A 22,324-nucleotide genomic window follows, 5' to 3' on the forward strand; every position below is an offset into this window, starting at 1 on the left:
GAAGCATTTTACACATGCAATAAACATTTATTTACAACGGTCATTGTACATAAAATACAGTTTTGAAGGATTCACTGAATCAAAATGGTGACATACATTATAAAACCTGTTGACTAGCAATGTTCATTTCTCTCAGTCGTTACAGGTATTTGGCCTACAGAAGTTTTGTGAGCTGGTGCTGGGGCTTCCTTGGTCGAAAAATACGGGTAGTGATCCCCTCATGTGTCGTGGAGTTCCAGGCGGCCCAGGGGGGAAGATCACGAGGCTTCAAACTCCGCCCTTGATTGAATCTTGAGACGTAGCTGGCGATGACCTCCTCCTTGTCTGGATGCTCATATTCTGAAGACAGGTCCGGCGGGATGTTTAGCTTCAGAATCTCGTCTGCATACGATGATGGGTCAACAAAGACTTTCTCCATGATCATGTCCATCATATCATCCATCAACATACCCTGTGCAATACACATACACACAAAAAAGTTAATCACTAATATAATTTACTACATTATTTAACAACTATTCATATTGACATTATGCACGTGAAATTTTAGTTTCTCAGGTATTTAAGTAAGTTTGTTTGGTTTTATTTATTGTGTTGAAAGTACTATTGCAATACTTTGCCATGTAACATGTTGTTGAGTAAAAAAAAAAAAAAAACGTACGGAATGTAGCGTCTGTCTTCACTGGTCTGGCTCTGCACTCTCCCTTCCTGGATTTTGGAAAGCTGAGTTTATAAAGAGGATCCCCTGAAGATGTGGTGGCTTGTCCTCGATTAGCGTTCTCATTGTAATGCAGTGCAGCCAGGTAGAGTCTTGGGACAGTAAAAAGAAAATCAGACATGTAAACAATTTCAAGGAATGGGAAAGTGTTCTCAAAGAATAAACATAGTTTAATTTACCTGCACAGCATTCCAAGATATGGATAGACAACATTTTTGGGTGCAAACCGCAGAATGACGCTATGGAACGCCTCCAAAGAGGACGTCTGGTAGTGGGGACTGAGTTTAGCAATATCCTTTAGGACAGTCTTCTTGGTCAGCTCCTTTTCTAGATGGTAGAACGCAGGAGTTCCTGCAAGACAAAAACATTATATAGTACATATCCTATTTATGGTAATGACCATAATTGCAGCTAATATATATAACCAAACCAGTTGAATGAAACAAACCTGCTGAGAGCCATTTACTCTTGTCCCTAGTTTTTCGGATTGTGTGGAGGCATTTTGGGAAGATGGGGTCCTCATGTGTATGGACATTCTGAACATGGTTCAGGAGGGAGGTCCATTTAGCCACTCTCTCTGGCCCCGTTTTGGATGATGCAGCTGTCCAGTAAATGTGGTTTCTGATGGCTGGAATCCACTTCACTTTTTCACAGTCCTTTTTTTGGGTAATTTTAGCTATTTTCTTTGAAAGTCCTACAAATCAGATTTTTATTATTTCAAATAACAGTTAACCCAATATGAATGTGTCGTCATGTATCTTTATGTGTACACTCGTCAGGTATAGGCCTACAAGGTGCTTTTTTATGTAACCAATACATTCAGCAAATATTTATGCAAATTCCCCTCACTAGCAACAAAAGGAAGTATACCTTTCTCCATGTGCCAGACATGGTAGAATTGGGTGATGTTTTCCTCCCTCAGGAATTTTTGAATTTGGGGGTGTCGGTCGGTGACAATGCAATCAATAGTTACCCCTCGTGAATCCAACAATGATAGGCTCCTCTTCAAGCCCTCTTTCTCCATGTAGGAGCTTCCACCAACCTCATTGCTCTGTCAGAAAAACATAAGTATGAATCCATATTCAGAATGTGTGCCATTGACAAAAATTATAACAAGTAAAAGAAAATGGTAAGATTTCATTCGTCCTGCCCACCTGAACCAACTGGAGATCAACAATAGTGTTGGTGTTGAGGTCCATCATGGTATAGCTACCATATTTTGCACAGTGGCCTGTGAAAACATCGTCACAATCTTGTATTGAAGTCTGTGGTATGCGTTTATGATTGTAAATTAATAGACTATCAAACATATCATAGTTGTAGTATTTTCAAAAATATACCTGGAGAGTCAGCCCTCATGTCCCCACCGAGAATGACTTTCTTATCTTGGCTGAGCTGCTGCAACATCATGTCCTGCGATTTTTTCCAGGTGTGCACAATAGCTGGTTCCACAAACATGGCACATGCCATATCAACAATGGAGCAAGCAATTATTTACTCATTCTTCATTTACCCTTTGGAGTTTGAAGAACGAAGCTCCACTGATGTATACTGGAGCAGACAGCTGTACATTCCCAGCTGGTGTGTTACCCAGAGGAGGCTGGCTTTTCCAACTTCTGAATTATTCACAGTGGTTGCAAAGCTGTTCCACTGATAAAAATGTCCCAAGCCTTTTGGATTTTACAGTGCATGAACGCTTGCATACAGCACACACCTCAAACAGTTCCATCAAACAGGTCTCATACACTATGTACTTTGGAACTGCCTGTGTGGAAGTAAACAAAGCATCTCTGGGGGAAAGGGGGAGACAAAGAAACAAACTAAAAATATAGCAGGATAGCTGAAATAGACAATAACAGCAAAAAAAACTGACAACTGAAGCTATACATTTAGACTACAACATTTCTGTAACTTACGACATGAGTGTTGACTCTGCCAAAGCTGATTCTGCAGGGTCAAAGATTGACCCTTGAGAAGTAACCATTGAGCTGCCCTCGAGAGGGTCGATGTCCTCCTCCTCCTCCTCCAGGCGAGGTCTCTTAGACGGTCGCTTTATGGGTGTTGAGCTTAGACAAGGCAGTGGGGCTATGAAGGGATCAGTGGACGTGCCAAAGTCCTTACAGGAGACAGTAGCCTGGACAGCTGTAAGTAACAAAAGTATAGTTTCTATGATATCAAGGCATTCATAGGACTAAAGCATGACAGCACTGTCACAGTATAGATTCAAGCACTAAAGGCTGCAACAGTTCATTGTTCAGTCAACACTTGATCAAAAGCAAGTTCAAATCTATAAAACTACAAACCTTCACTTTTGTGATGTGAACGAAGAGTCCTAGAAGACAGTTGTGTGCCAACACTCTTTCTTTCAGGGGGCTCAGTCTGGCAACCAATATCTTTTGTAGCTGGTCTTTCTTCTGTATGTAACATTAATGATGTACTGACCTAAAAGAGAAATTACATCAACTTCATCTTACATGTATGCCAACAGCAACATCAAGTAAAAAAAGGATCACTAATAAATACAATACAAGAGAAGAAACTAATTACAAATAATGGTTGGCTTTGAGTGTCCATTGTCCAGTGATTTAGCCATTTAAACCATACAATCGTTATGATGTGGTGGACAAAAATCTAGGCTACTGTAGCAGCTGGCTTGACGACCAAATTTGTAATCTCGCCCACACACACACACTTGTTTCAAACTGACTTTTTGTTGCGCAACCCATTACAGCATAGAAATCTGTTAGAAATGCACAACTTTCGAACGTTTCTGTCGCTGGAAAATGGCTTTGCAGGAGAAACCAAGCAGACTTGTAAACTAACTAATGTTAGAAGCTAGCGCTAGCTGTTAGCTGTTAGCCACCTCGGTGTCAATGGCAAAACACTGCTACAACACACACGAGTTCACCCTAATTTACAAATGAAATTGTATAAAACTACTTACATGTTCCTCGTCTGCAGGTATTTCGTGCAAAGTTGGAACTGCGCCGTCGTTTAAAACGAGTTTCCCGGCTAATCCTGCCTTGTACTGACCGTAGTTTGCGAAACAGTCAGTCTCAAAATGATTGGCACACACAAACAGTTTCTTGCCAACTGTAGCAGGGATATTGCCATCAAAAATGAACTCAATCCATGCCGCTCTTCTGTCCTCTTCGGCTGGGACACGATGTAGTGTTTTGTGCTCTTTTGTACAGCCAACAACAGAGCATTTCGCATGGGACTTCGACATGGTGTCTAATCCGAACCAGTGCTTCCAAATCGGTAACAAAATGGCTGCTATCCGAGAAGTTTACTGCTGAACCTGGTGGGTGGAGACACTGTACGTATGCTCTGAGGGGGTGGGGATATTTAAATATTTCGGCTTGTGACGTAAAAACCCGTGGCGATTTTGAACAGCTCACCCAGAGGCTGAAGGTGGGATCAATTCTGAAACCTGTATCTCACTCAAAACAGCATGGATGGTTTTTCTTACAAGTTTGTATGCATGTGGAAGCACCAGAGACACACAATAACACCCCAAATCCCAGAAAAAGTGATTTTTGCATAATATGGGCACTTTAAAGCCTGAGGCTGCAGGTGGCCTGAACACCTGCCATAGGATTCTAATTGCTTAACGGCCGTATTATGATGTCACAATCGGCAATGTTAAGTCTATGGGGATTTTTAAAAAAGTTTTTCTTTAAAAGGTCCAGTATGTAGGAAATAATGGAAAATAAACAATAACCATTCCAAAAATGATCACCATATGTTGTCAGAGAGTGAGGAAACACGATGAATTGAAGTAATGGCTTATTTGACATTACTCTAACCCGTGAAACCCCGTAAAACCCATGAAAAAAAATCAGTTACGGGGCGGAATCTCTTGGAATTTTCGTTTATGTTTTGAACGATTAATTCTAGAATAGCGTATTAGTAATGGACTAGCGCGTCCTCCTATTTGGGTTGCCAAATTAGCAAAGGCCAACTGTCAACAGCTGTCAGTTGTAGTCATGAACACCTACAACAGGTAGGGAAATTTCCAAAATTAAAACAAGAAACAAATTAAGTGGACATCGGAGGAGCTTCCTGAGATGGTGATGTCTTCGTCAAACGAAGAATATCAAGTCTGACGCAGAGCTGGCCATAGTTCTCCACAACAGGTAGCCTATGCTAAACTTCATCTGCATTGCTAACTTAAGCTATCGATACATATGTTACGTTGGTTAGAGAGGTATTTTTTGTTTTCACTGTTTCCGTAATGTGTAGCTGGGTCATGGTTGGAGAAACGTTAAAGCAGCTGCAGGTCAACTAACGTTAGCTAAGTCTTCATTACATCTGGCAACCCAGAAGAGGCTCGCGTCTGGTAGTCTTGAGAACGTTCACCAGTGTTTTGATTTTGGCCAACAGAACGTTCGGTAACGATCCTACAAATCGCACCTTTAATAGTTTAAAAAGTATAAAAGTTTCAAAGTTGAAAAGTCATACCAACCCGATTTGTTTGAAGACCTACGTAACAAAGTTTGAATGAAGTTTCTAAGTTAAACTGTTCAAGAGCAATAGCGTACGGAAAAAGTGGTAAGCGGAATAATAATAATAATAATAAGAAGTTGCCTAGGAAGAACAGTACAGTGCATTTTCATGCACTGTAACTAGGTCTACTGTCCCCAATAGACATGGTCACAAAATTGCATTTTAAAAGTAGCCTATGGAGTTGTTCTCTTTGACCAAAATGAGGTTTATAAAAAATGAAGGGAAAAACGTATTTGCAGTGAAACATGACCAGCACAGGCCTAAGCCTATCAACAAAATCAATGTTTTATGTTTTGGTCTTGTCATGTGTCATGGCCTCAACAAAACAGAACAGCTTCCTCTCACGATTTAAGGATCAGTGATTCTAATGCAATAGGCCAACACTGTTAAATTTCAGATGAATCTGTCCTCCATTCAGTGTGATGCAAAACAGCTGAGGTATACAACACATTACTTTATAAGCACCAAAGGGAGAAAAGGGTATAATTGAAGTTCCAACTGAAATTACCCACCTTTCACCAGTCACAGACTACTCAACTTCTCATACGTCTTCCACTAGAGGGCGTCTTCCACTCTGGGAGGAGTGACATCAGAGAATGTCTAATAAGGCGACATTCATTTGTTCAAAATCGAAACTAGTCACTCCCTTCAGTGCAGGAGTGCTGTGTGTGGCCAAATAGGACAGAAGAAGAGGACGATAAGTAAGGTGGGCAATTAAATGTATTTTCAGCGTTTTACATTCTGGTTTCATTTTGTTTAATGAGTTTGTGTTATTTTATATGTGATAATAAGCTACATGAGAATGATTTACATAACATTTACATTGCATTTAATTCATTTAGCAGATAACATGTTGTTGGTTTATGTTTTTTTAAAGCTAACTGGAATTAAAGCTAACTGATACGGTAGAACAACAGGCATGAGTTATTCAGTGTTAGGCTGATATGAAGCTATTCAATTTCAATTTGTCTGACTCCTCACATCAGAGGAAACATTCTTGAAGTATTTTGAGGAAAACGGACCATCTATAAAAACCCAAATGTCTAAGAAGAATTCTACCCCACTTGAAGAAATCAACCATCTTTCCCAGCATTATGAAGAAAAAGTGCGACCCTGCATTGACTTGGTGGACTCCCTAAGGTCCTTGGGAGTTGAGCAGGACCTGGCTCTACCTGCCATCGCGGTCATAGGGGACCAGAGCTCAGGAAAGAGCTCTGTGCTTGAAGCTCTCTCAGGAGTAGCATTGCCGAGGGGCACTGGTAAGCTAACAATGCCATATACGTTACTTGCTTGAGACAATTACACGCATGCATTGTAATCTTACCAGTTTTGCCATTTGTGCAGTAGAGCATTACAAAACGTTTTGAAGTTAAGATGTGTCTATCGCAGGGGTCGGCAACCTTTTTTTTTTTTTTTCTCAGAAGAGCTACATAAATACGGTTACAAGAAAAAGTTTGGATATTTAACATACAGTTAGGCTACTTTCATTCAACAGAGGATTTTTTTATAAATTTTTTACTAGTTTTAAAAGTAATGTGCAAGTAACTTGAAATGTAAAGTGGAATGACAGAAGTAGGAGTCTGGCTAGCTCATATTCAGTGAGGTGAAGTTTCATGCAAGAATTGAGGCTGTCATCATTGTGTGTGTTGGGGGGATGACAAGGGAGATGGGATAGTGTGCTGTGTAGGGAGAGGGCAGTGTGCAATGTGTGTTGGAGAAGCTTCCTCATGAGACAATGTGCTGTGTATTGGGGGGGGGGGGCATTGTGCTGTAAGTATGTTGGGGATGTGTGTTGGAGAAGCTTCCTGATGAAATGTGCTTTGTATGTAGGGGAGAGGGGGGGGGCAGTGTACTGCAAGTATGGTGAAGGGACTTACTATTGCAAGCAGAGTACTGTACTGTATGTATAATGTATGTGAGTGATGACAGTGAAGATGTGTGTGTGTGGGAGGGGAGTGGAGCAGTGTGTGTGTGTGTTGGGGATGGGGGTGTTGGGGGGGGGGGGCTTCTAAGTTATGCATCTATTTTATATATATATATATACACACACACACACTTGACTGTGAATGTAGAAGATGTATTGGAACAGTGTGCTGTATGTATATTTACAAGTAGCCTACACCTACAGTTCACATTCGTCGTTGTTCATTATTCATGATCAGGCATTGTTACACGCTGCCCCTTGGTACTGAAGCTGAAGAGAGTCAAAAATGGCACTCAGTGGTATGGAATGCTTTCATACCAGAACCATATCAAAGTGGAGCTGAAAAACCCGGCTGAAGTGGAGGACGCTGTTACCAAAGGTCTGTGTACTCATTTGTTGCAGATCATATGCAGTATTTGTGTGTGTGTGTGTGTGCATGCGTGCATGTGTGTGTGCACATGTGTGACACTGGGAGTGGGAGTGGTGAGAGGGTTTGGTGGCCTGATGGGTCCAAAACTTCTGATTGCATTCTGCCATGCATGACACACTTTTTATTGAACTTTTTTTTATTGTACTTTGCCTTTCTCACTAGAAGGCAGTAAAAGTTGAAAGTTAACCCACCTTGTCCCACACACAGGAAATAAATACAGGGGCTCCCCTGGGGTGTATAAGCTCCCCCATTTTCTTTACATTGTACATAGGCCACCAACATGCAAGCTAAACAAATATCAATTATCATTACTGCTATTTATCAAACTGCTCAACAATAAGAGATGAGAGTGTTTGTGGTGGGGGGAGGGGCGTTGGACAATATTTCAGTATATGGCAGTGCGATAAGCAATCATTTATGTATTTATGTATTGTGTGTGTGCTGTACGATGAACTGTGTAGAGTTGGATGTTACCATGTGTGTTTCGTAGCAACCTGGTTGTGATGTTACATGTGCGAAGCCTGTACTCTCGTGTGCTCCAGACAAATTTCTCTTAAGGGAGACAATAAAGATCAACTTAACTTACAACTTTCCCAAGACTTTATCTCCTTCCATGCTCTCTGACCAATGTTGTAACTGTACATAAGATTAAAGTTTCATTTCATTATTCATTTTCTGATGAGTTTCTTCTCTTATAGCTCAGAATGCTCTTGCTGGAGAAGGAAAAGACATAAGTCATGAGATGATTAACCTGGAGATCCATTCCACCAGTGTACCTGATCTGACTCTTATTGATCTGCCCGGCATTGCTAGAGTTGCCACAGGCAACCAGTCCCAAGACATTGAAGAACAGGTGAGACTAAATAATTAAAATTACTTCATGGCTAAACGTTAGTAGTGGTCCAACAAGAAAACAACATTTACACATTTATACAACCTGAGGGGTATTTCACAAAACCCAGATAAGGGATTAAGCTGGGATTTTTAGGTTATCCTGGATGAATTTAGCCTTGACTTGGTTTCACAAAAGAGATGGCACATAAGTTACCATGGGGATTTATTCTCTGCACCTAGCCTGGTCACGACCAGGCTAACAGCCAAGCTAAGTTAATTCTAATGGTAATTATGTCGTCTTATTGGTTCAGCTAGCTGTCATTCACATCAGACCTCAGGCCTACTACCATATGGTTATTATTTTAATTGTGATAGCCTTATAATTATTAACATAGGCCTAGGTACTCATTGTTTGCTTATTTTATTGGTAGATGTTTGATGAATAGCTTACTGTAGTTGATTGGAAGTGGAGGGGCAAGTTTTCGAAGGTATTTTCAACTATAATATTAGTATTAATATAATTATAAAGTATCATATGTGCATCTTTGCAGTGGCAAGCGCTTTCTTAACGACGTTGTGTGCCGAGACAAGGAAGCACTCACACGTGGATGCATACTGTACGTAAATTTGCATTCAGTTGGTCTACCACGCCTACTCTGCTGTTTTACAGAAATAGCCATGATTCCCCATTCCAAAAAGGACAACTTTACTTCATTGTTAGTCTATATCAAAAGTGGTTGTTCACTGTGAATGACTATTTTCCGCGTCTTTTTTTTTATTCCAACCCTGGGCACTTTGGAGCAGAAACGAGAATGCGCACACATCCTGAATTACTTACACCTGGCTTGACATAGTCGCTCCTACTCATCCTGGATGGGCATTAGTGAAACGAGTTGAGTTAGGATGACCAGACAATGCTATGTCAAACCTCGCTTTATCACTTATCTTGGATGTCTTAATTCTGCCTTTGTGAAATACCCCTCAGACGTATAGGTAATAATGTTGTATGTATACAAATAATGACTACACTTTGTTATATACTGTAATGCACTGCACAACACAGTCATCCTGCACATACCCCTGTGTTACAGATTAAGAGACTGATAGAAACATTCATTAAAAAGCAAGAGACGATAAATTTGGTTGTGGTACCTGCAAATGTTGACATCGCCACCACAGAGGCCCTGAAGATGGCTAAAACAGTGGATCCTCATGGGCAAAGGACTCTAGGTAATGCAGTTATTCTTTTGTTTCAGTGTTTTTTGTTTATAAAAAGAGGGAATGTGTCTTGTCATGTGTTGTTCGTCGTTCCTTATGTGATTTCTGAACATTTTGAGATTGTGAAAAATGAATCAGTGACTTCTCTCTATCTTTTGTCCACGGTCTAAGATCAAAGTGCACACTCATATTGTCACCCCTTCAGGCATCCTGACAAAACCTGACTTAGTGGACAAAGGGGCAGAGGAGATTGTTGTCAATACTCTCAACAATCTGGTCATCCCACTCAAGAAAGGCTACATGGTGGTGAAGTGTCGAGGCCAGAAAGATATCAATGATAAAATGTCTCTGACCAAAGCATTAGACAGGGAGAAGAAGTTCTTTGAAAACCACACCCACCTCCGGTAAAGTCAAGCAGCAACACCAGTAAACTTGAATGGCTATAACGGACAAATCAATATAACCACAAATCCCTTCCAATGTCTCAACTTTTTTCTTATCCATAGCGCTTGTCTGGATGAAGGGAAAGCCACTATTCCTCACTTATCAGAAAGACTAACCAATGAACTGGTGTCTCACATCAAAGTGAGTATGTCGAGGATGGGTGTATTTTGGGATGTTCAGTATTTGAGTATAAATAACATTAATCGTTCACAACATTATCTATGTGTTGTAAGTAATAAAATTATTAAAACACTGAATACACACCTTGCTCTATCTAACTATTGCTCTTACCTTAATTTATACCAGGCTAATAATACACCAGCTCGGATGACGACTAGAAATTACTTATTTTGTAGGATTACAACCATACAAGTGATTTAAATCAAACCACTCTTAAAGAAAAGTTTCACGAGTCAGAAAAAGCATAGTCTCTTTGTCATGCAACTACAGTAGACTTACAGTGCAGTAGAGTTACTTTTTGCAGCCTTGCTTAATTGTATAGTATATTGGTTTGTGGTAATAACAAATATTGTGTGTTTTCTACATTGCATCAGAGATCCCTCCCGCAGTTGGAGAAACAGATTAAAGAAAAACTGGAGAAGGCTTCTACAGACCTGAGAAGGCTGGGAGATGGAGTCCCTCAAGATGAAACTGAAAGGGCCAACTTCCTCATTGAGGTAAACTGAATAATATGTGAAAGTCTACAGTTGTTTCAGTGCATTGGTTTTGAACACTCTGATTTTGTATGTTACAGAAAATTAACAGCTTCAACCAGGTTCTCACAGACATGGTCAGGGCAGAGGAGTATGTTGGAGACTCCCAGACAAGAGTTTTTACAAACATTCGGATATTATTCAGTAAATGGAAGACAGAACTCGACAATAAAGCCATCCAATGTAAGCTCCATACCTTGGTTTGCTGGTCGACTATACCAAATTTGGTTTGGTATTTTTTTTTTTTTATATGGTGGACATCTTGGAAATGTGAGTGTAACTGGGAAAACAAACATGTGACATTTTCCAAACACTTTGTCTGTCTTTAGTAGAGGAGTATTTACGTGATGAGGTAGAGGATAGCAACACTCACAGAGGCAAAGAGCTGCCTGGCTTTGTAAACTACAGGACATTTGAAACCATTGTCAGAAGACATGTGGAAGACTTAGAAGAACCGGCGATGAATCTCCTACGAGCTACCACAGGTGAAGGAAAGAAAAATGAAAAGAATTGTCTATTTCTCTGTTTCATCTTTGTCTTAGAAAGGTCAGGATTGTGTTACCTTAGAAACTAGCCTCATGACTCAAGTCTTGACTCATTCACTCACTGCTTTTACTCTACACTCTAAAAAATGCTGGGTTATTTCTGCACCCAATTACTGGGTTGTGGCAGTTTGACCATTTATTGGGTTATTTTAGCCCATGCTGGGTTATTTTCCATAACCCAGCCACAGGGTTGGTGGTTTGGAACTCAATCTCCAACAGATACATGGTAGCCTATTCTACCCACTGTCTGGGTCACTTAAAGGCTGTGTTGCAGGGTTCATTTTCCAACAAATTTGCACAAGTTGCTTGTTGGTAATAAACATTTAAACGGTTATCCATTGTATTTGATGTTGTTGGGTATCACAAAACGGAATATAATACGAAAAAGCAGGTACTATTTCACAGCGTTTGAAGCATAGATTGTATATATAGAACTATATATATATATATATATATATATATATATATATATATATATATATATATATATATATATATATATATATATATATATATATATATATATACAGTCTATGGTTTGAAGTGATTCTCCTTTCCCCCACAATGCATTGCATTACGTCACCTTGGGGAGGCTACAGACCAAAGCCCACCTTGAGACCCTTGAGAGTAACGAGAGAGGAGTAAAGAGAGACCAGTAAGGGATTGTTCAGCAGTAGATAGCGCAGATTATAGATAAATAGATAGGCTATAGATAGCCTAGATATGTATATAGACAGGTAGATAGATAGCTAGATAGATCATGTCATATGCTGGTCACGGGGGGAGCTCCTCGACCAGTGGCCAAAATGCACTCGCTTCCCTAGTTACTGCAGCTCTCCACCAGTTTCCATCGGGACGGCACAGCCCACACAAGCACCTGCAAAACTGCGACTTGCCCATATTATCTCCCTCTTTGGTAAGCCGTACCCTGTCGATGTCAATGGCAATCAATCACGAGCAGTAGTTATCGAAAATATTCATGCTGAAGACACGACCAGCCTAATCGGCGGCGGAGAAGTTTGCAACAACTGGGGTGGCTCACAGGTGACTAAAAAGTTAGCCCATAGCTAGCTATCATGATGCTTTATATTCTGATCTTCTGACTAAGTTTGCACAGTAGCCTTGAACTAACGACATTATCACTAGATATAAAGAAAATGTTGACTTTCACTCGGTGCTGTTCACTGACAGTAACAAAAAAAGTGTCGTAACGTTATGCATTGAACATCATAACGAGGCCTCTCAAATTCAGAAAATTGCATTAAACTAAAATCGGAAGACATTGTTATCTTTGTTAGACCATAGGGTCGTTGTCATATAAATGCTGTAACGAAATTCGAAGTGTAAATATACAAAATTTATGTAGAAAGTGTAACCGCAACCGTTATACCCATATGAATGAATGTAAAATATACCCTCCAAAACGAGACCTCCCGAAATTCAGAAAAAATTACTAAATTGATATCAGGCACCGTTATTACCATTGGTAGATCATAGGGTAGCTGTGATATAAATGCTGTGACGAAATTCGAAGTGTAAATATACAAACTTTATGTTTGAAAGTGTAACCGTGATATCCATTAAAATGCATTGAAATGAATTAAGCGCAGATCATGTAGTCCCCAAAATGACGTCATCACCGAATTGCGTAAAAAAACCCCGCTAATGCTAAAAAACAGGGCCCAGTTCCCCGAAAGCATCTTAAGCCTAAGAGCGTCGTAAAGTCCCTCTTACGAACGTTTTAAGATTAGCCGACTGTTTCCCGAAACCACCGTAGCTTAAGAGCGTTGTGAAAACACTCGTAGATCTACGAGTGCTCCAGAGTACTCGTTACCGGCTAAGAGCGTCTTAACAGTACTTCTCACTGAGGTCACCAACAGGACATACAGAGGAATTACAACTTAGAATACATAATCCATCTTACCCATTCTTTCCCATTCTTTATTGTGTTTACCTGTGATGAATCAGATTTTAGCGTGCAAAATAGCCTACATTTAATGGTCATAATAATGTGATGAAAAGCGGACAAAAATGCAATCAAGTTATGAAACGAGACGTTGCCAGAATAGTTTGACATTATCTTTGCTAAGTGAATATTTTATTAGGCCTATGAGTTAAAAAGCAGAGAAAGCCACATGTGGTGTAGTCTGTAGCCTACTGCATCAAAATCTAAGCCTACACATTTCCTCTCTTTCTTACTCGACTTCTTTCTTATCTTCAAACGTGTTCTTAAGTGACACCATTTAAAAAAAAATATTGCATGGTGCAACAATCTAATCTTAAAATAATTACAATTATTTATGTCTCTGTGTGGTATATAACCTACTTGGGATGCTTACATGCAGATGTCAAAGTGTTTTCTATTTTTCGTATTGATGTGAATTAATGTGTAGATCCGAAGTTTAAATGGTAGACCTATAGCTGTGACGTGCAGTCACCTGACATCACCGTCAAATCAGAGGATATTTCAGAACTATTAACATGGACAGCTCCCCTTAGAGCATCTTAAGATCAGTGCACGCGCGTTCACGCTACGAGCATGTTCGGGAAACAGTCGGAAAAACCAAACGAACGATCGTAAGATGAATCGTAGAAAATCCTCGTAAAAGCGTGTCTCCGTCGTTACCGGGCCCAGTTTACGAATTCTAACGTTGTGACGTGGGGTTCGAAGCGGTCACGCCCATTTAGGAGTCTAACGGGAGGTCCAGTGTCTATGTATTCCTATGGGAGAAATGAACATTTTCACAGAATATGACCAATCCCTTAGCCCTACATTCAGCGATGTAAGTTTTGAACCCATTTTCTAGAAGCCACATGTCTCCCTAACATTCAGACATTGAAATTGTATTTTCCAACGAAACAAATAAAGACAAAAATAGCTTTGTTCGTGATCTGTCACTGTCTCCTCAAAGTTCTGGTGCACAGCCACCTGTTCTCAGAGGCTCTAGAGATGGTTGATAAACTAACCTAACATATTTTTGCTAGAACTAGTAGACTACCACAAAGTTGCTGAACATATGTTATTTCAGGTTTGTTTGCAACAATATACAAGTTTAACCAAAGTTCTTAGCTGCTAGCTAGCTAGCGAACATTCCCATTCACTTTCCGTTTACTGTGCTAACATTAGCTAGCTAGCTAGCTAGCTCGGTTAACGGGAAAAATTAAATTAATCATTTCGTGTCCGAAAGAGTGTTTCATTGGCATCACACACAAACAAGGACTGTAAAATAGCATACAAAATTATATGTTATTATTGCTTATTCAGACAAAGGTTAATGTTTTGACATGCCTATTTAGGAGTCCGAAACTACTGCCATTTCGTTCCATTGGTGAATCGTCTTATGATTCATCTTAGTTAACTATAGAATCTTTGCTTTAACCCTCTGACAGCAATAGAGCTGCACAGTCCCGCCCACAGCCAAAATGCGGTTAGGTGCCGGATGTAAGATTCCCATTCATTTGTCCCATCGACGTTTGGAAAAATCTAAATCTAAAGAGTTTTACAGCATGTCTTAGGCTAACCAGCTACGGCATAACTCATAAGCATACAACATATCATTTCGAGTGAAGAGAAAATCCAAAAAAAGTCAAAAGGTACAAGACTGTGTACATATTTTCATTTCCGAGCGAAGGAACTACTCATCCCATAAACCACCGTGCCTCACTGAATAATATAGGCAAAATCGGCGCGAATTATTTTGCCATTTCCAACCAGCACGCGAACCCTTTCCTCCAAACAGTGATTTTTATATAGTTAATGTGCAGTTAATAGCAGTTATTTCAGGAGTAATCGTGTAAATAATAGTGTTTTGATATTGAATTTTATATTTATCATCGTGGTATTTTATATGGGTATTGTTGTGAAAGCGGTTAGCGTGGCAGTGCTTCGTAGCGTTACCTGACTCATCCTATGCTGTCATCACTGCTCAGTCGGGCTGATGCATGGTGCATGGTCTGCTCTTGGACCACCATATTCAGTTCATTAATTTGCCGTGAATTATTGTATACACAAAATGTTCATTAAATGCACAAAGTATTCCTAGGTTAATGATTGATATGAATCATACAAGGCTACAGTAGCCTAGCTAATGTTAACTAGCACTGCTAGCAGCATTAACATTACCAACCTCCCTGCTTAACTCACCACAACTTTGTAGGTCTTGTCCCTCATGCTGGCCCTTACAAAACCCACAAACTGACTCTAGGACACACAACAGTCAATAATGTGACCCGATTTAAAGTGGCTTTCACCCTTTGGACACTCACTAAAACATAATATATTTCATACCTGTGTTGCAGCATGTAGGCTAATGTTAGCTGCATTATGTAATGACATACAATGTCGGAAATGCTAAAGGTTAGCCTGTCGGCTACCTGAAGAGGTTGAGTGTTTAAACTAACATTTACAGTGGTCTATTTGATAGTGTATTGGCCCTAACTAAGTTCGTGTGATGTATAAACCCCAATCCTTGTTGATACAAGTACCAATATTCGTCAAGAAAGTTTTTAATCACATTAAGATTTTCGCCATCTTTGTCAATATTTTTCGCTGAGAAAAAAGTTTCAAACTTTGACCATAACGGCCTTTCCACCAATCAGAGGCATCACTGTGGGATTGTGGGATTGTTCAGGATTGTGGGTAATGAAGTACTTATCCAAGAGATCGCGAATAAAAGGCATTTATCTCAAAACAAGGTTAGTGCCCCATGAACTCTTGGTGTCTATAGGAGCATATACAATCGCTTAGTACAGCCGTAGCTGGTTTTTTAAGTCTACCACGTGCAGTTAAGTTTTTATGGCTTATACCGCAATTGTCAATGGAGAAATTGCATTGATTTTTTACATCCGGCATCGGCTGTGGGCGGGACTGTGCAGCTCTATTTGAATTGCACTTGAACCACACAGCATTGTGGGGCGATTTTTAACGTTCATCTTCTGCCCTGCCCTGCCCCCCACCCCCCCACTAACTTTCAACTCCAACCATCCATCAGTGACTTCAAACCATCACTTTTCTGCTTGTGTGAGCTGTACAAACTCTGCCATCATCATATCCAAGGTAAGAATTACAGTACTTCTGTATGCCAATTGAAAACGCGAATTTATTATAAATATATTGGTTTCATAATGTAATGTTAACAAAAACCGTTAGTCATGTTAATACTAGCTAGCACTGAGCTAACGTTAGCGAGCTAAGAATTGCTAACCTTGACCGAGTTAATGTTAACTTTTCCAATAGCTAACTTAACCTTTATGTTGAATATCCGGAATGGTAGTTAATGTCATATCCAACAATACATCTATGTGAAATGTCATTGTGAATGTCGTTTTAGTTTGAATGAAATATCAGGTGCAAGTAAGTTAACTGTTAGGTTATTTAAAGTGGCTCCATGCAAGCTAGCATTAACTTAGCTTTTACTTCTAATGTTACAGACAAAGATGAGAGTTGTTAACATTAGAGAATTTCCATGGGGCATAGGCCTAGGTAGATAACATTATTTACGTTCAATATGCCTGTAGTGTTGATATTTAAATGGAAAGAGGACCAGTAAAACAAATTAATGTAGTAACTATGTATTATTATTTCCCACCCTCATTTAAGGAACTGCAGTGTAACGTTAGTGCTAGCCATTGTCATTAACAGACTTGTCATATAATGGATGTGAATGGGGGCAATTATACATTTGGCTAATAGGGAATACAGTGTTTCCCCTAGAATTTTTTCCATTAGCGGTGCTGTTGATCGTAGGGAAGACCCCCCAAGAAAAGAGAAAATCTTGAAAAAATGACTCCTTAAATGGTGACTTCTGGTGGATTTTGTGAAAGAAATGGACAGATTGAGTTACAAATTATGACATAACCATCAACACAAGCATTTACAAAGCATTATTATTGCAGTACTTTAACAGGATTATTCATGTTTTTCTTTCACCTTTTTCCATTTACATTATTAGTATTAGCCACTGTACAACTGTACGCCACTGTACAAACTATTGCTATTTAGAATATACAGTGCTGTGCATAAGTTAAGACATTTATTTATTTATTTATTTATTTATTTACAATACATGATAAAAAGATACATTAAAAAATAACTGATGTCCTATTTTTTTTTTTTAAATTAAGGCATTAAGACAAAAGGCAAAATATGTTTTTTGTTCCTCCCTTTTAGGGTTGGGCGATGTCGCCTAAATTGGCATTTGACGATGTGTACAGTAAAACATTGTGATGGACGATGATATGGGGGGGGGGGGTTAGTGTGGTAAACACTAATTAATGTAGCCTAGGTATGTCTGTACAGAAATACATTTATAATGTTCTACATACAAAAATAAAAAATATATTATATAGGCTATACGGCCTGATGAAAGTGGACAGCTAAGAGAGACATACTGACCAGGCTACCGAAGTTGTGTGGAAGATCTGCTCCAAGAACATTGTTGTGAAAGACGGATAGACAATCAATCTGAACACTTGCGTGTGCACCAACCAGCGGAACATTACACATTGCCAGCCTTCGCTGGGCCCAGCAAAAAAGCTACTTAAGACTATATCGTGGTCACTCATTTAAAATCTTAGTACGATGCAGCATCCCACGTTATCAGGCTACCGTCTATGCTGATATGAGGGCGGCGGGAAGTGAAAGTAAAGGGCTGCGATCGCGCAGTCCAGGCTATTTATAGGACGGCGAAGTAAAAACACTTTTACAAATAACGAATCCCGATAACCACTCCGCTGCTGTCTGGGATTTTTGCTAAATGCATGAAATACAAGCCTTACAGTGAAAGACGAATAGGCTACCTTCTGATCCTATAATTAACGAAAGAAATGGTTTATTTTAACACAGAGGAGAAGGACACATTTGGCTTCGCTGTAGCCTTGCTAAAAAATATTTGAGCTAGAATGTCCTAGTCGTAGCCTAACAATAATAAATCTATATTTTCTGCTAAAACATTAGGCTACCTATTATGTCCAATGTAGGCTATAGGCCCATGAGACATGTAGGCTACAAAAAAGACAATTAGGCTACACATTCACATCACAGTCAGGAATTATTTTAATAAGAGGGTAGACTAATAAGTCTTTTATTTTACAAGATGGTAGACTAATACGTGATAACTGTTTGGTTGACAGCCTTTAAAGTAGGCTCAATTTCATTTTCAGGGAAAGGTTTTTTTATGTTTTAGCCGTACAGCAGGAATTAGTGACTGGCATGTGGGGGCGTGGCATCACGATGGTTGCTTTCCATCGTGATGGTTGACGATGATATCGTCCATCGGCACAACCCTACTCCCTTTAGTCAATTTCAGCATGGGTGTCTTAACTTTTGCACAGCACTGTATAAACTATAAACTTATCTTTCATGTCATTACACTGTATTGGTGCTGTGCAAGTCGAATTCACTTTAATGCCGTGACGGCCCCGCCTGCTTGATTCTCAAGGTTTTAAGCTAACTTAGTAGCGTTGTTGTGCATGGTGCATAAGAATATGTGGATGAAATGAATTATGTTTCCCATGTCATTTGGTAAAATAAATGGTCAAAAACTCGAAGAAAATCTATCTTGGATTATAGCAGATAAGTGCCTTGTCATATCTATAATTTTGGTGAGCTCTACAGGAATTAGAAACTCTCAGATGTAAATGGTTGCGTATCCTATTACTCAAATTCAATTAAACCCACCAATAGGCTAGCTAGACCTTAGTTTCACAGTATGTTAGCAACACGGGGCTTGAAAGCATTGCCTGTATCACAAACAAAAACGAAACAATGCATGGAATTTATCTGGGAATAGGCTACTGAAGGTACGGGCAAGCTATATCGCTGGCGTGTTTAATTTGGTTCCTTGGTTAACATACTGTAGCCTACGTTTTTTTTTTTTTGGAACAAAATTGCGTCTGCTAATAAACTTAAAAATAAACACAAACAAGCGTGATCTCCTGTGGAATCCCTGACTGCGCCTTCAAAGTTAGCCTACTATTATTTGTTGACATGAAACCTGAACGAACGGCAGCTGTTCGTGAAGTTCACTTATATCTTTTTTTTTTTTTTTTAGGCAACTTTTTTTGCAGTGGCGCTTGAATTCCAGGAGCGGTGCTGCGTCGCTGATGAATATATTGTAGAGAATATATTGTGGGAAACACTGGAATATGATGCACTTTAGGTTGTGAAGAGTAGTGTTTGGCTACATGTTCTTAATTTTATATTTGCCCCTTGTTTGATGTACCTGACTTGCACCAAACTATGTGTTCATTTAAGATGCGTGAGTGTAGTAGTGCTTCAGTGATGGTCTTTTTATGTTCTGTGTGTTTTGCAACTTATTAATTGTAGTCTCCCTCTGTTTGCAGGCATTGTGTTGTGAGGACTGCTGCCCTGAGAACGCGGAGTGCATTGTCGAATATTCAAATGTGTGCCACTTCCATATGGAAGAAGTTCCCAGCCTGCAAAAGAGTTCACTCACCAGGTAGACACACACACACACATACAGGGCCGGTTCTGGAGGGGTAGCAACGTAAGCAACTGCACCGGGCCCAGTCTGGAGGGGGGCCCAGAACATTTTTAAAAAATTACAAATGACACCTTGTGCGTGATGTTGCTCCCCCACCCAGAATCGCGGCCCTGCACACATACAAAAAATGCACAAGTAGAATCACATATAGCTTTATGATATGTGTGCATGTATTTGTGTCTGTAACTGTTTAGTTTATCGCCTCTTTTCATGTGTCTGTTTGATTGTGTAGTGGGCTCCACCAACCGTCCATGGCAAAGTCGGTCTGTCCTGATGGCACTACCTATGATGGCTATTACCGACAGGACCCCCGTCATGGCCCCCTCAGACCTGTGGCCACCTTTGCCTCGGAGATGAAGACAGTGTCTCAGGCATTTGTGATTTTGGTCGGAAAAGCCCTGGAAGAGTAGTCTCCTCCATGCTTTTGGTATTTGATGTTAATTTCCCCCACCCATGTTCCTCTATTTGAGAGTTGCTCCAAATGTGCCATCTATGAATTGGGTACAAAAGCCCCTCATGGTATTTGTCGTGGCCACTTTGGAGGCTGAAAAAGTTTTGTTTTTGCGTGTTTGGATTCAATAAGAAAGCAACTGGGAGAGAAAGACTTGGAAGGACTGTGCTGAAACTGAACCGGGTCCCTGGGTTTATGGTTCAGTTTAAAGGGGAACTTGGCAACTATTTCAACGTAATAAACCCGTTTAGAAATCATTTAGATGGTTAAATGACCTGTTCCGGTGAAAATGGTGACTTTCCCCTGCTGCCCTAAGCGCCCCTCAGGCGGAAAACCAACCTTGCAACATTGAGACTACCGTTCCGGAAAGAGAAGTGAGAAACAAGAAACTAGTTTTAAATCGTGTTTCTTACCTTGTAACATCCACATAGTTCTGCCAAACTTATGCTAACCGTTCGCTAGCCTGTAAACAAATCCGTGTGCTTTATCGCTACCTTTTCCCACAGTTTGAAATAGCATAATGCACAATTTCTCCAGCAGAGGGGAAGTTTCCCTTTAGGGACCGTTCGTTATTTATAAACAGGGTCACCGGAGGAAAATAGGGGAGGGTCATCTCTTTTTATTCTCTGTTGAGGGGAGGGTCACTAACTTTTTTTTGTCTAGGAGGGGGGTCACCCATCTTTTGTATTAATGCAGGGGTCTCAAACACCCGGCCCGCGGGCCAAATCCGGCCTGCGTCCTGCCCAATTCCGGCCCGCGACGTATGACAAAATAATAATGTAATCCGGCCCTTGAGGCTATTAATTGCGACAAACAACGATACTGATTTAAATAGAAGATAGATCCAGATACGGTGACAAATCTCATTTGTAGGCCTACTCTGCTCCACTATGTGCAAGACATCCAGAGCTTGATTCAAACCAAAAAAATCGCCAAGCAAAGTTTTCAGGAAATACTTGTATTACACGCGAGAAACACAAAGACGTGCATTTGTAATGACGCGGAAGCGATGCAGGCCATAGTGTTGCAGAAATTGAAGCAGAAATTAAGCAGAAATAGCCAGGCCTACACCAAATGTTGAAAAACGTTCACGTGTGATGAAGTCTTAGGTAAAGCTATGTTATTCACCTATTCTAATTCTGAAGGAGAATATCCTTTTGGAGATTATGATCGATCGTCTATGACAGTGATAGTCACGGTCGTCTGTGAATGGAGGTGCGTGTATACAACGGTGTCCTCTAAGCATACCATGCTTGTTTCGACCCTCTGCCCAACATAGCTTGGAGGTTGCAGTGGTAATCGTGATGATAGTGTCCGTAATGGATGTGGTACAGACAAGCAGGGCTAGTAGAAATAGGGCTCTAAAGAACTACAAAGTCACCCGCAATATGATGCTTAACTTCTGGGTACTGCAGATTACCCAGCGACAGGAACTGTTTGACCAGAATACTTTATTGTAGGCCTATATTGTAGTAATCTATTACTAAACCACAACATCTTAGGTGTTGGTATACATCTTGGGTGTTTTTCTGTTAATTTGTTATGTGGGTAATATGAAAAAAGGAAAGTAAACCTGCTTAAATATGTTCATCCAGTATTTACTGAAAGGTGCATAATTTGAGGTGCTTGCCATCCAGTGACAAATTAGATGGGTAAATTTACCCCCTTCATAAACTTTTGTTTTACTCAAAGATTTTTACATTTACAGTATAACTTTATCTCTGACCACTTTCAAGCCATGGCCTTTTAAATTTGGATATAAAAATCCAATGGTGTTGCTTTCTTAACCCTGATGCCTAGTTTGCCAGGTTTAAAAAAAGTTATGAGAGGAAATATTTTTATTTGGTGTGAAACACACACACACACATACCTGTTTTTTATGTTTTTCATTTATTTTATAATTTGTATTAATATTTATTTTATCATTATTTTATTTATAAGGTTGCTAGCACAGGTAGCTAAGGTTGCTAGCACAGGTGTCTAAAACTAGATAAAAACACTTGCACTTTCTGTTTGCAGTTTTGTGTGGTATTT

The 22,324-nt window shown here is 39.9% G+C and overlaps 2 protein-coding genes across 7 annotated transcripts in view; one reads left to right on the forward strand and one right to left on the reverse strand.

Annotated features, from left to right (window-relative positions):
• Positions 1 to 284: 284 nt before the first annotated feature.
• Positions 285 to 3,567, reverse strand: LOC125291807. The gene is made up of 9 exons (XM_048238678.1): positions 3,022 to 3,567; positions 2,635 to 2,860; positions 2,059 to 2,508; positions 1,873 to 1,949; positions 1,589 to 1,769; positions 1,167 to 1,412; positions 898 to 1,069; positions 662 to 810; positions 285 to 451 (listed from the first exon to the last, which is right to left on the reverse strand). The coding sequence occupies exons 3-9, from the start codon at positions 2,186 to 2,188 to the stop codon at positions 435 to 437; spliced, it is 972 nt and encodes a 323-aa protein (XP_048094635.1). The 5' UTR covers positions 2,189 to 2,508; positions 2,635 to 2,860; positions 3,022 to 3,567; the 3' UTR covers positions 285 to 434.
• A 1,267-nt stretch (positions 3,568 to 4,834) lies between these two features.
• LOC125291806 (interferon-induced GTP-binding protein Mx-like) overlaps positions 4,835 to 22,324 on the forward strand; it is a 30,230-nt gene continuing 12,740 nt past the window's right edge. Inside the window, exons 1-13 of one of the 6 annotated variants that reach the window (XM_048238676.1) lie at positions 5,275 to 5,933; positions 6,214 to 6,486; positions 7,390 to 7,530; positions 8,280 to 8,434; positions 9,507 to 9,645; positions 9,839 to 10,037; positions 10,140 to 10,218; positions 10,632 to 10,754; positions 10,832 to 10,973; positions 11,120 to 11,275; positions 16,327 to 16,391; positions 19,679 to 19,794; positions 20,072 to 20,566. In XM_048238676.1, the coding sequence (XP_048094633.1) occupies positions 6,267 to 6,486; positions 7,390 to 7,530; positions 8,280 to 8,434; positions 9,507 to 9,645; positions 9,839 to 10,037; positions 10,140 to 10,218; positions 10,632 to 10,754; positions 10,832 to 10,973; positions 11,120 to 11,275; positions 16,327 to 16,391; positions 19,679 to 19,794; positions 20,072 to 20,249 (1,713 nt within the window). In that variant the 5' untranslated portion in view covers positions 5,275 to 5,933; positions 6,214 to 6,266 and the 3' untranslated portion in view covers positions 20,250 to 20,566. Of the gene's footprint in view, positions 4,858 to 5,274; positions 5,934 to 5,963; positions 6,487 to 7,389; positions 7,531 to 8,279; positions 8,435 to 9,506; positions 9,646 to 9,838; positions 10,038 to 10,139; positions 10,219 to 10,631; positions 10,755 to 10,831; positions 10,974 to 11,119; positions 11,276 to 16,326; positions 16,392 to 19,678; positions 19,795 to 20,071; positions 20,567 to 22,324 lie in introns of those variants that run through there. The other 5 variants (XM_048238673.1, XM_048238677.1, XM_048238675.1 and 2 more) reach the window with 5 other exon arrangements.

The sequence above is a fragment of the Alosa alosa genome, chromosome 3 (assembly GCF_017589495.1).
Source record: "Alosa alosa isolate M-15738 ecotype Scorff River chromosome 3, AALO_Geno_1.1, whole genome shotgun sequence".
Lineage (NCBI taxonomy): Eukaryota > Metazoa > Chordata > Actinopteri > Clupeiformes > Clupeidae > Alosa > Alosa alosa.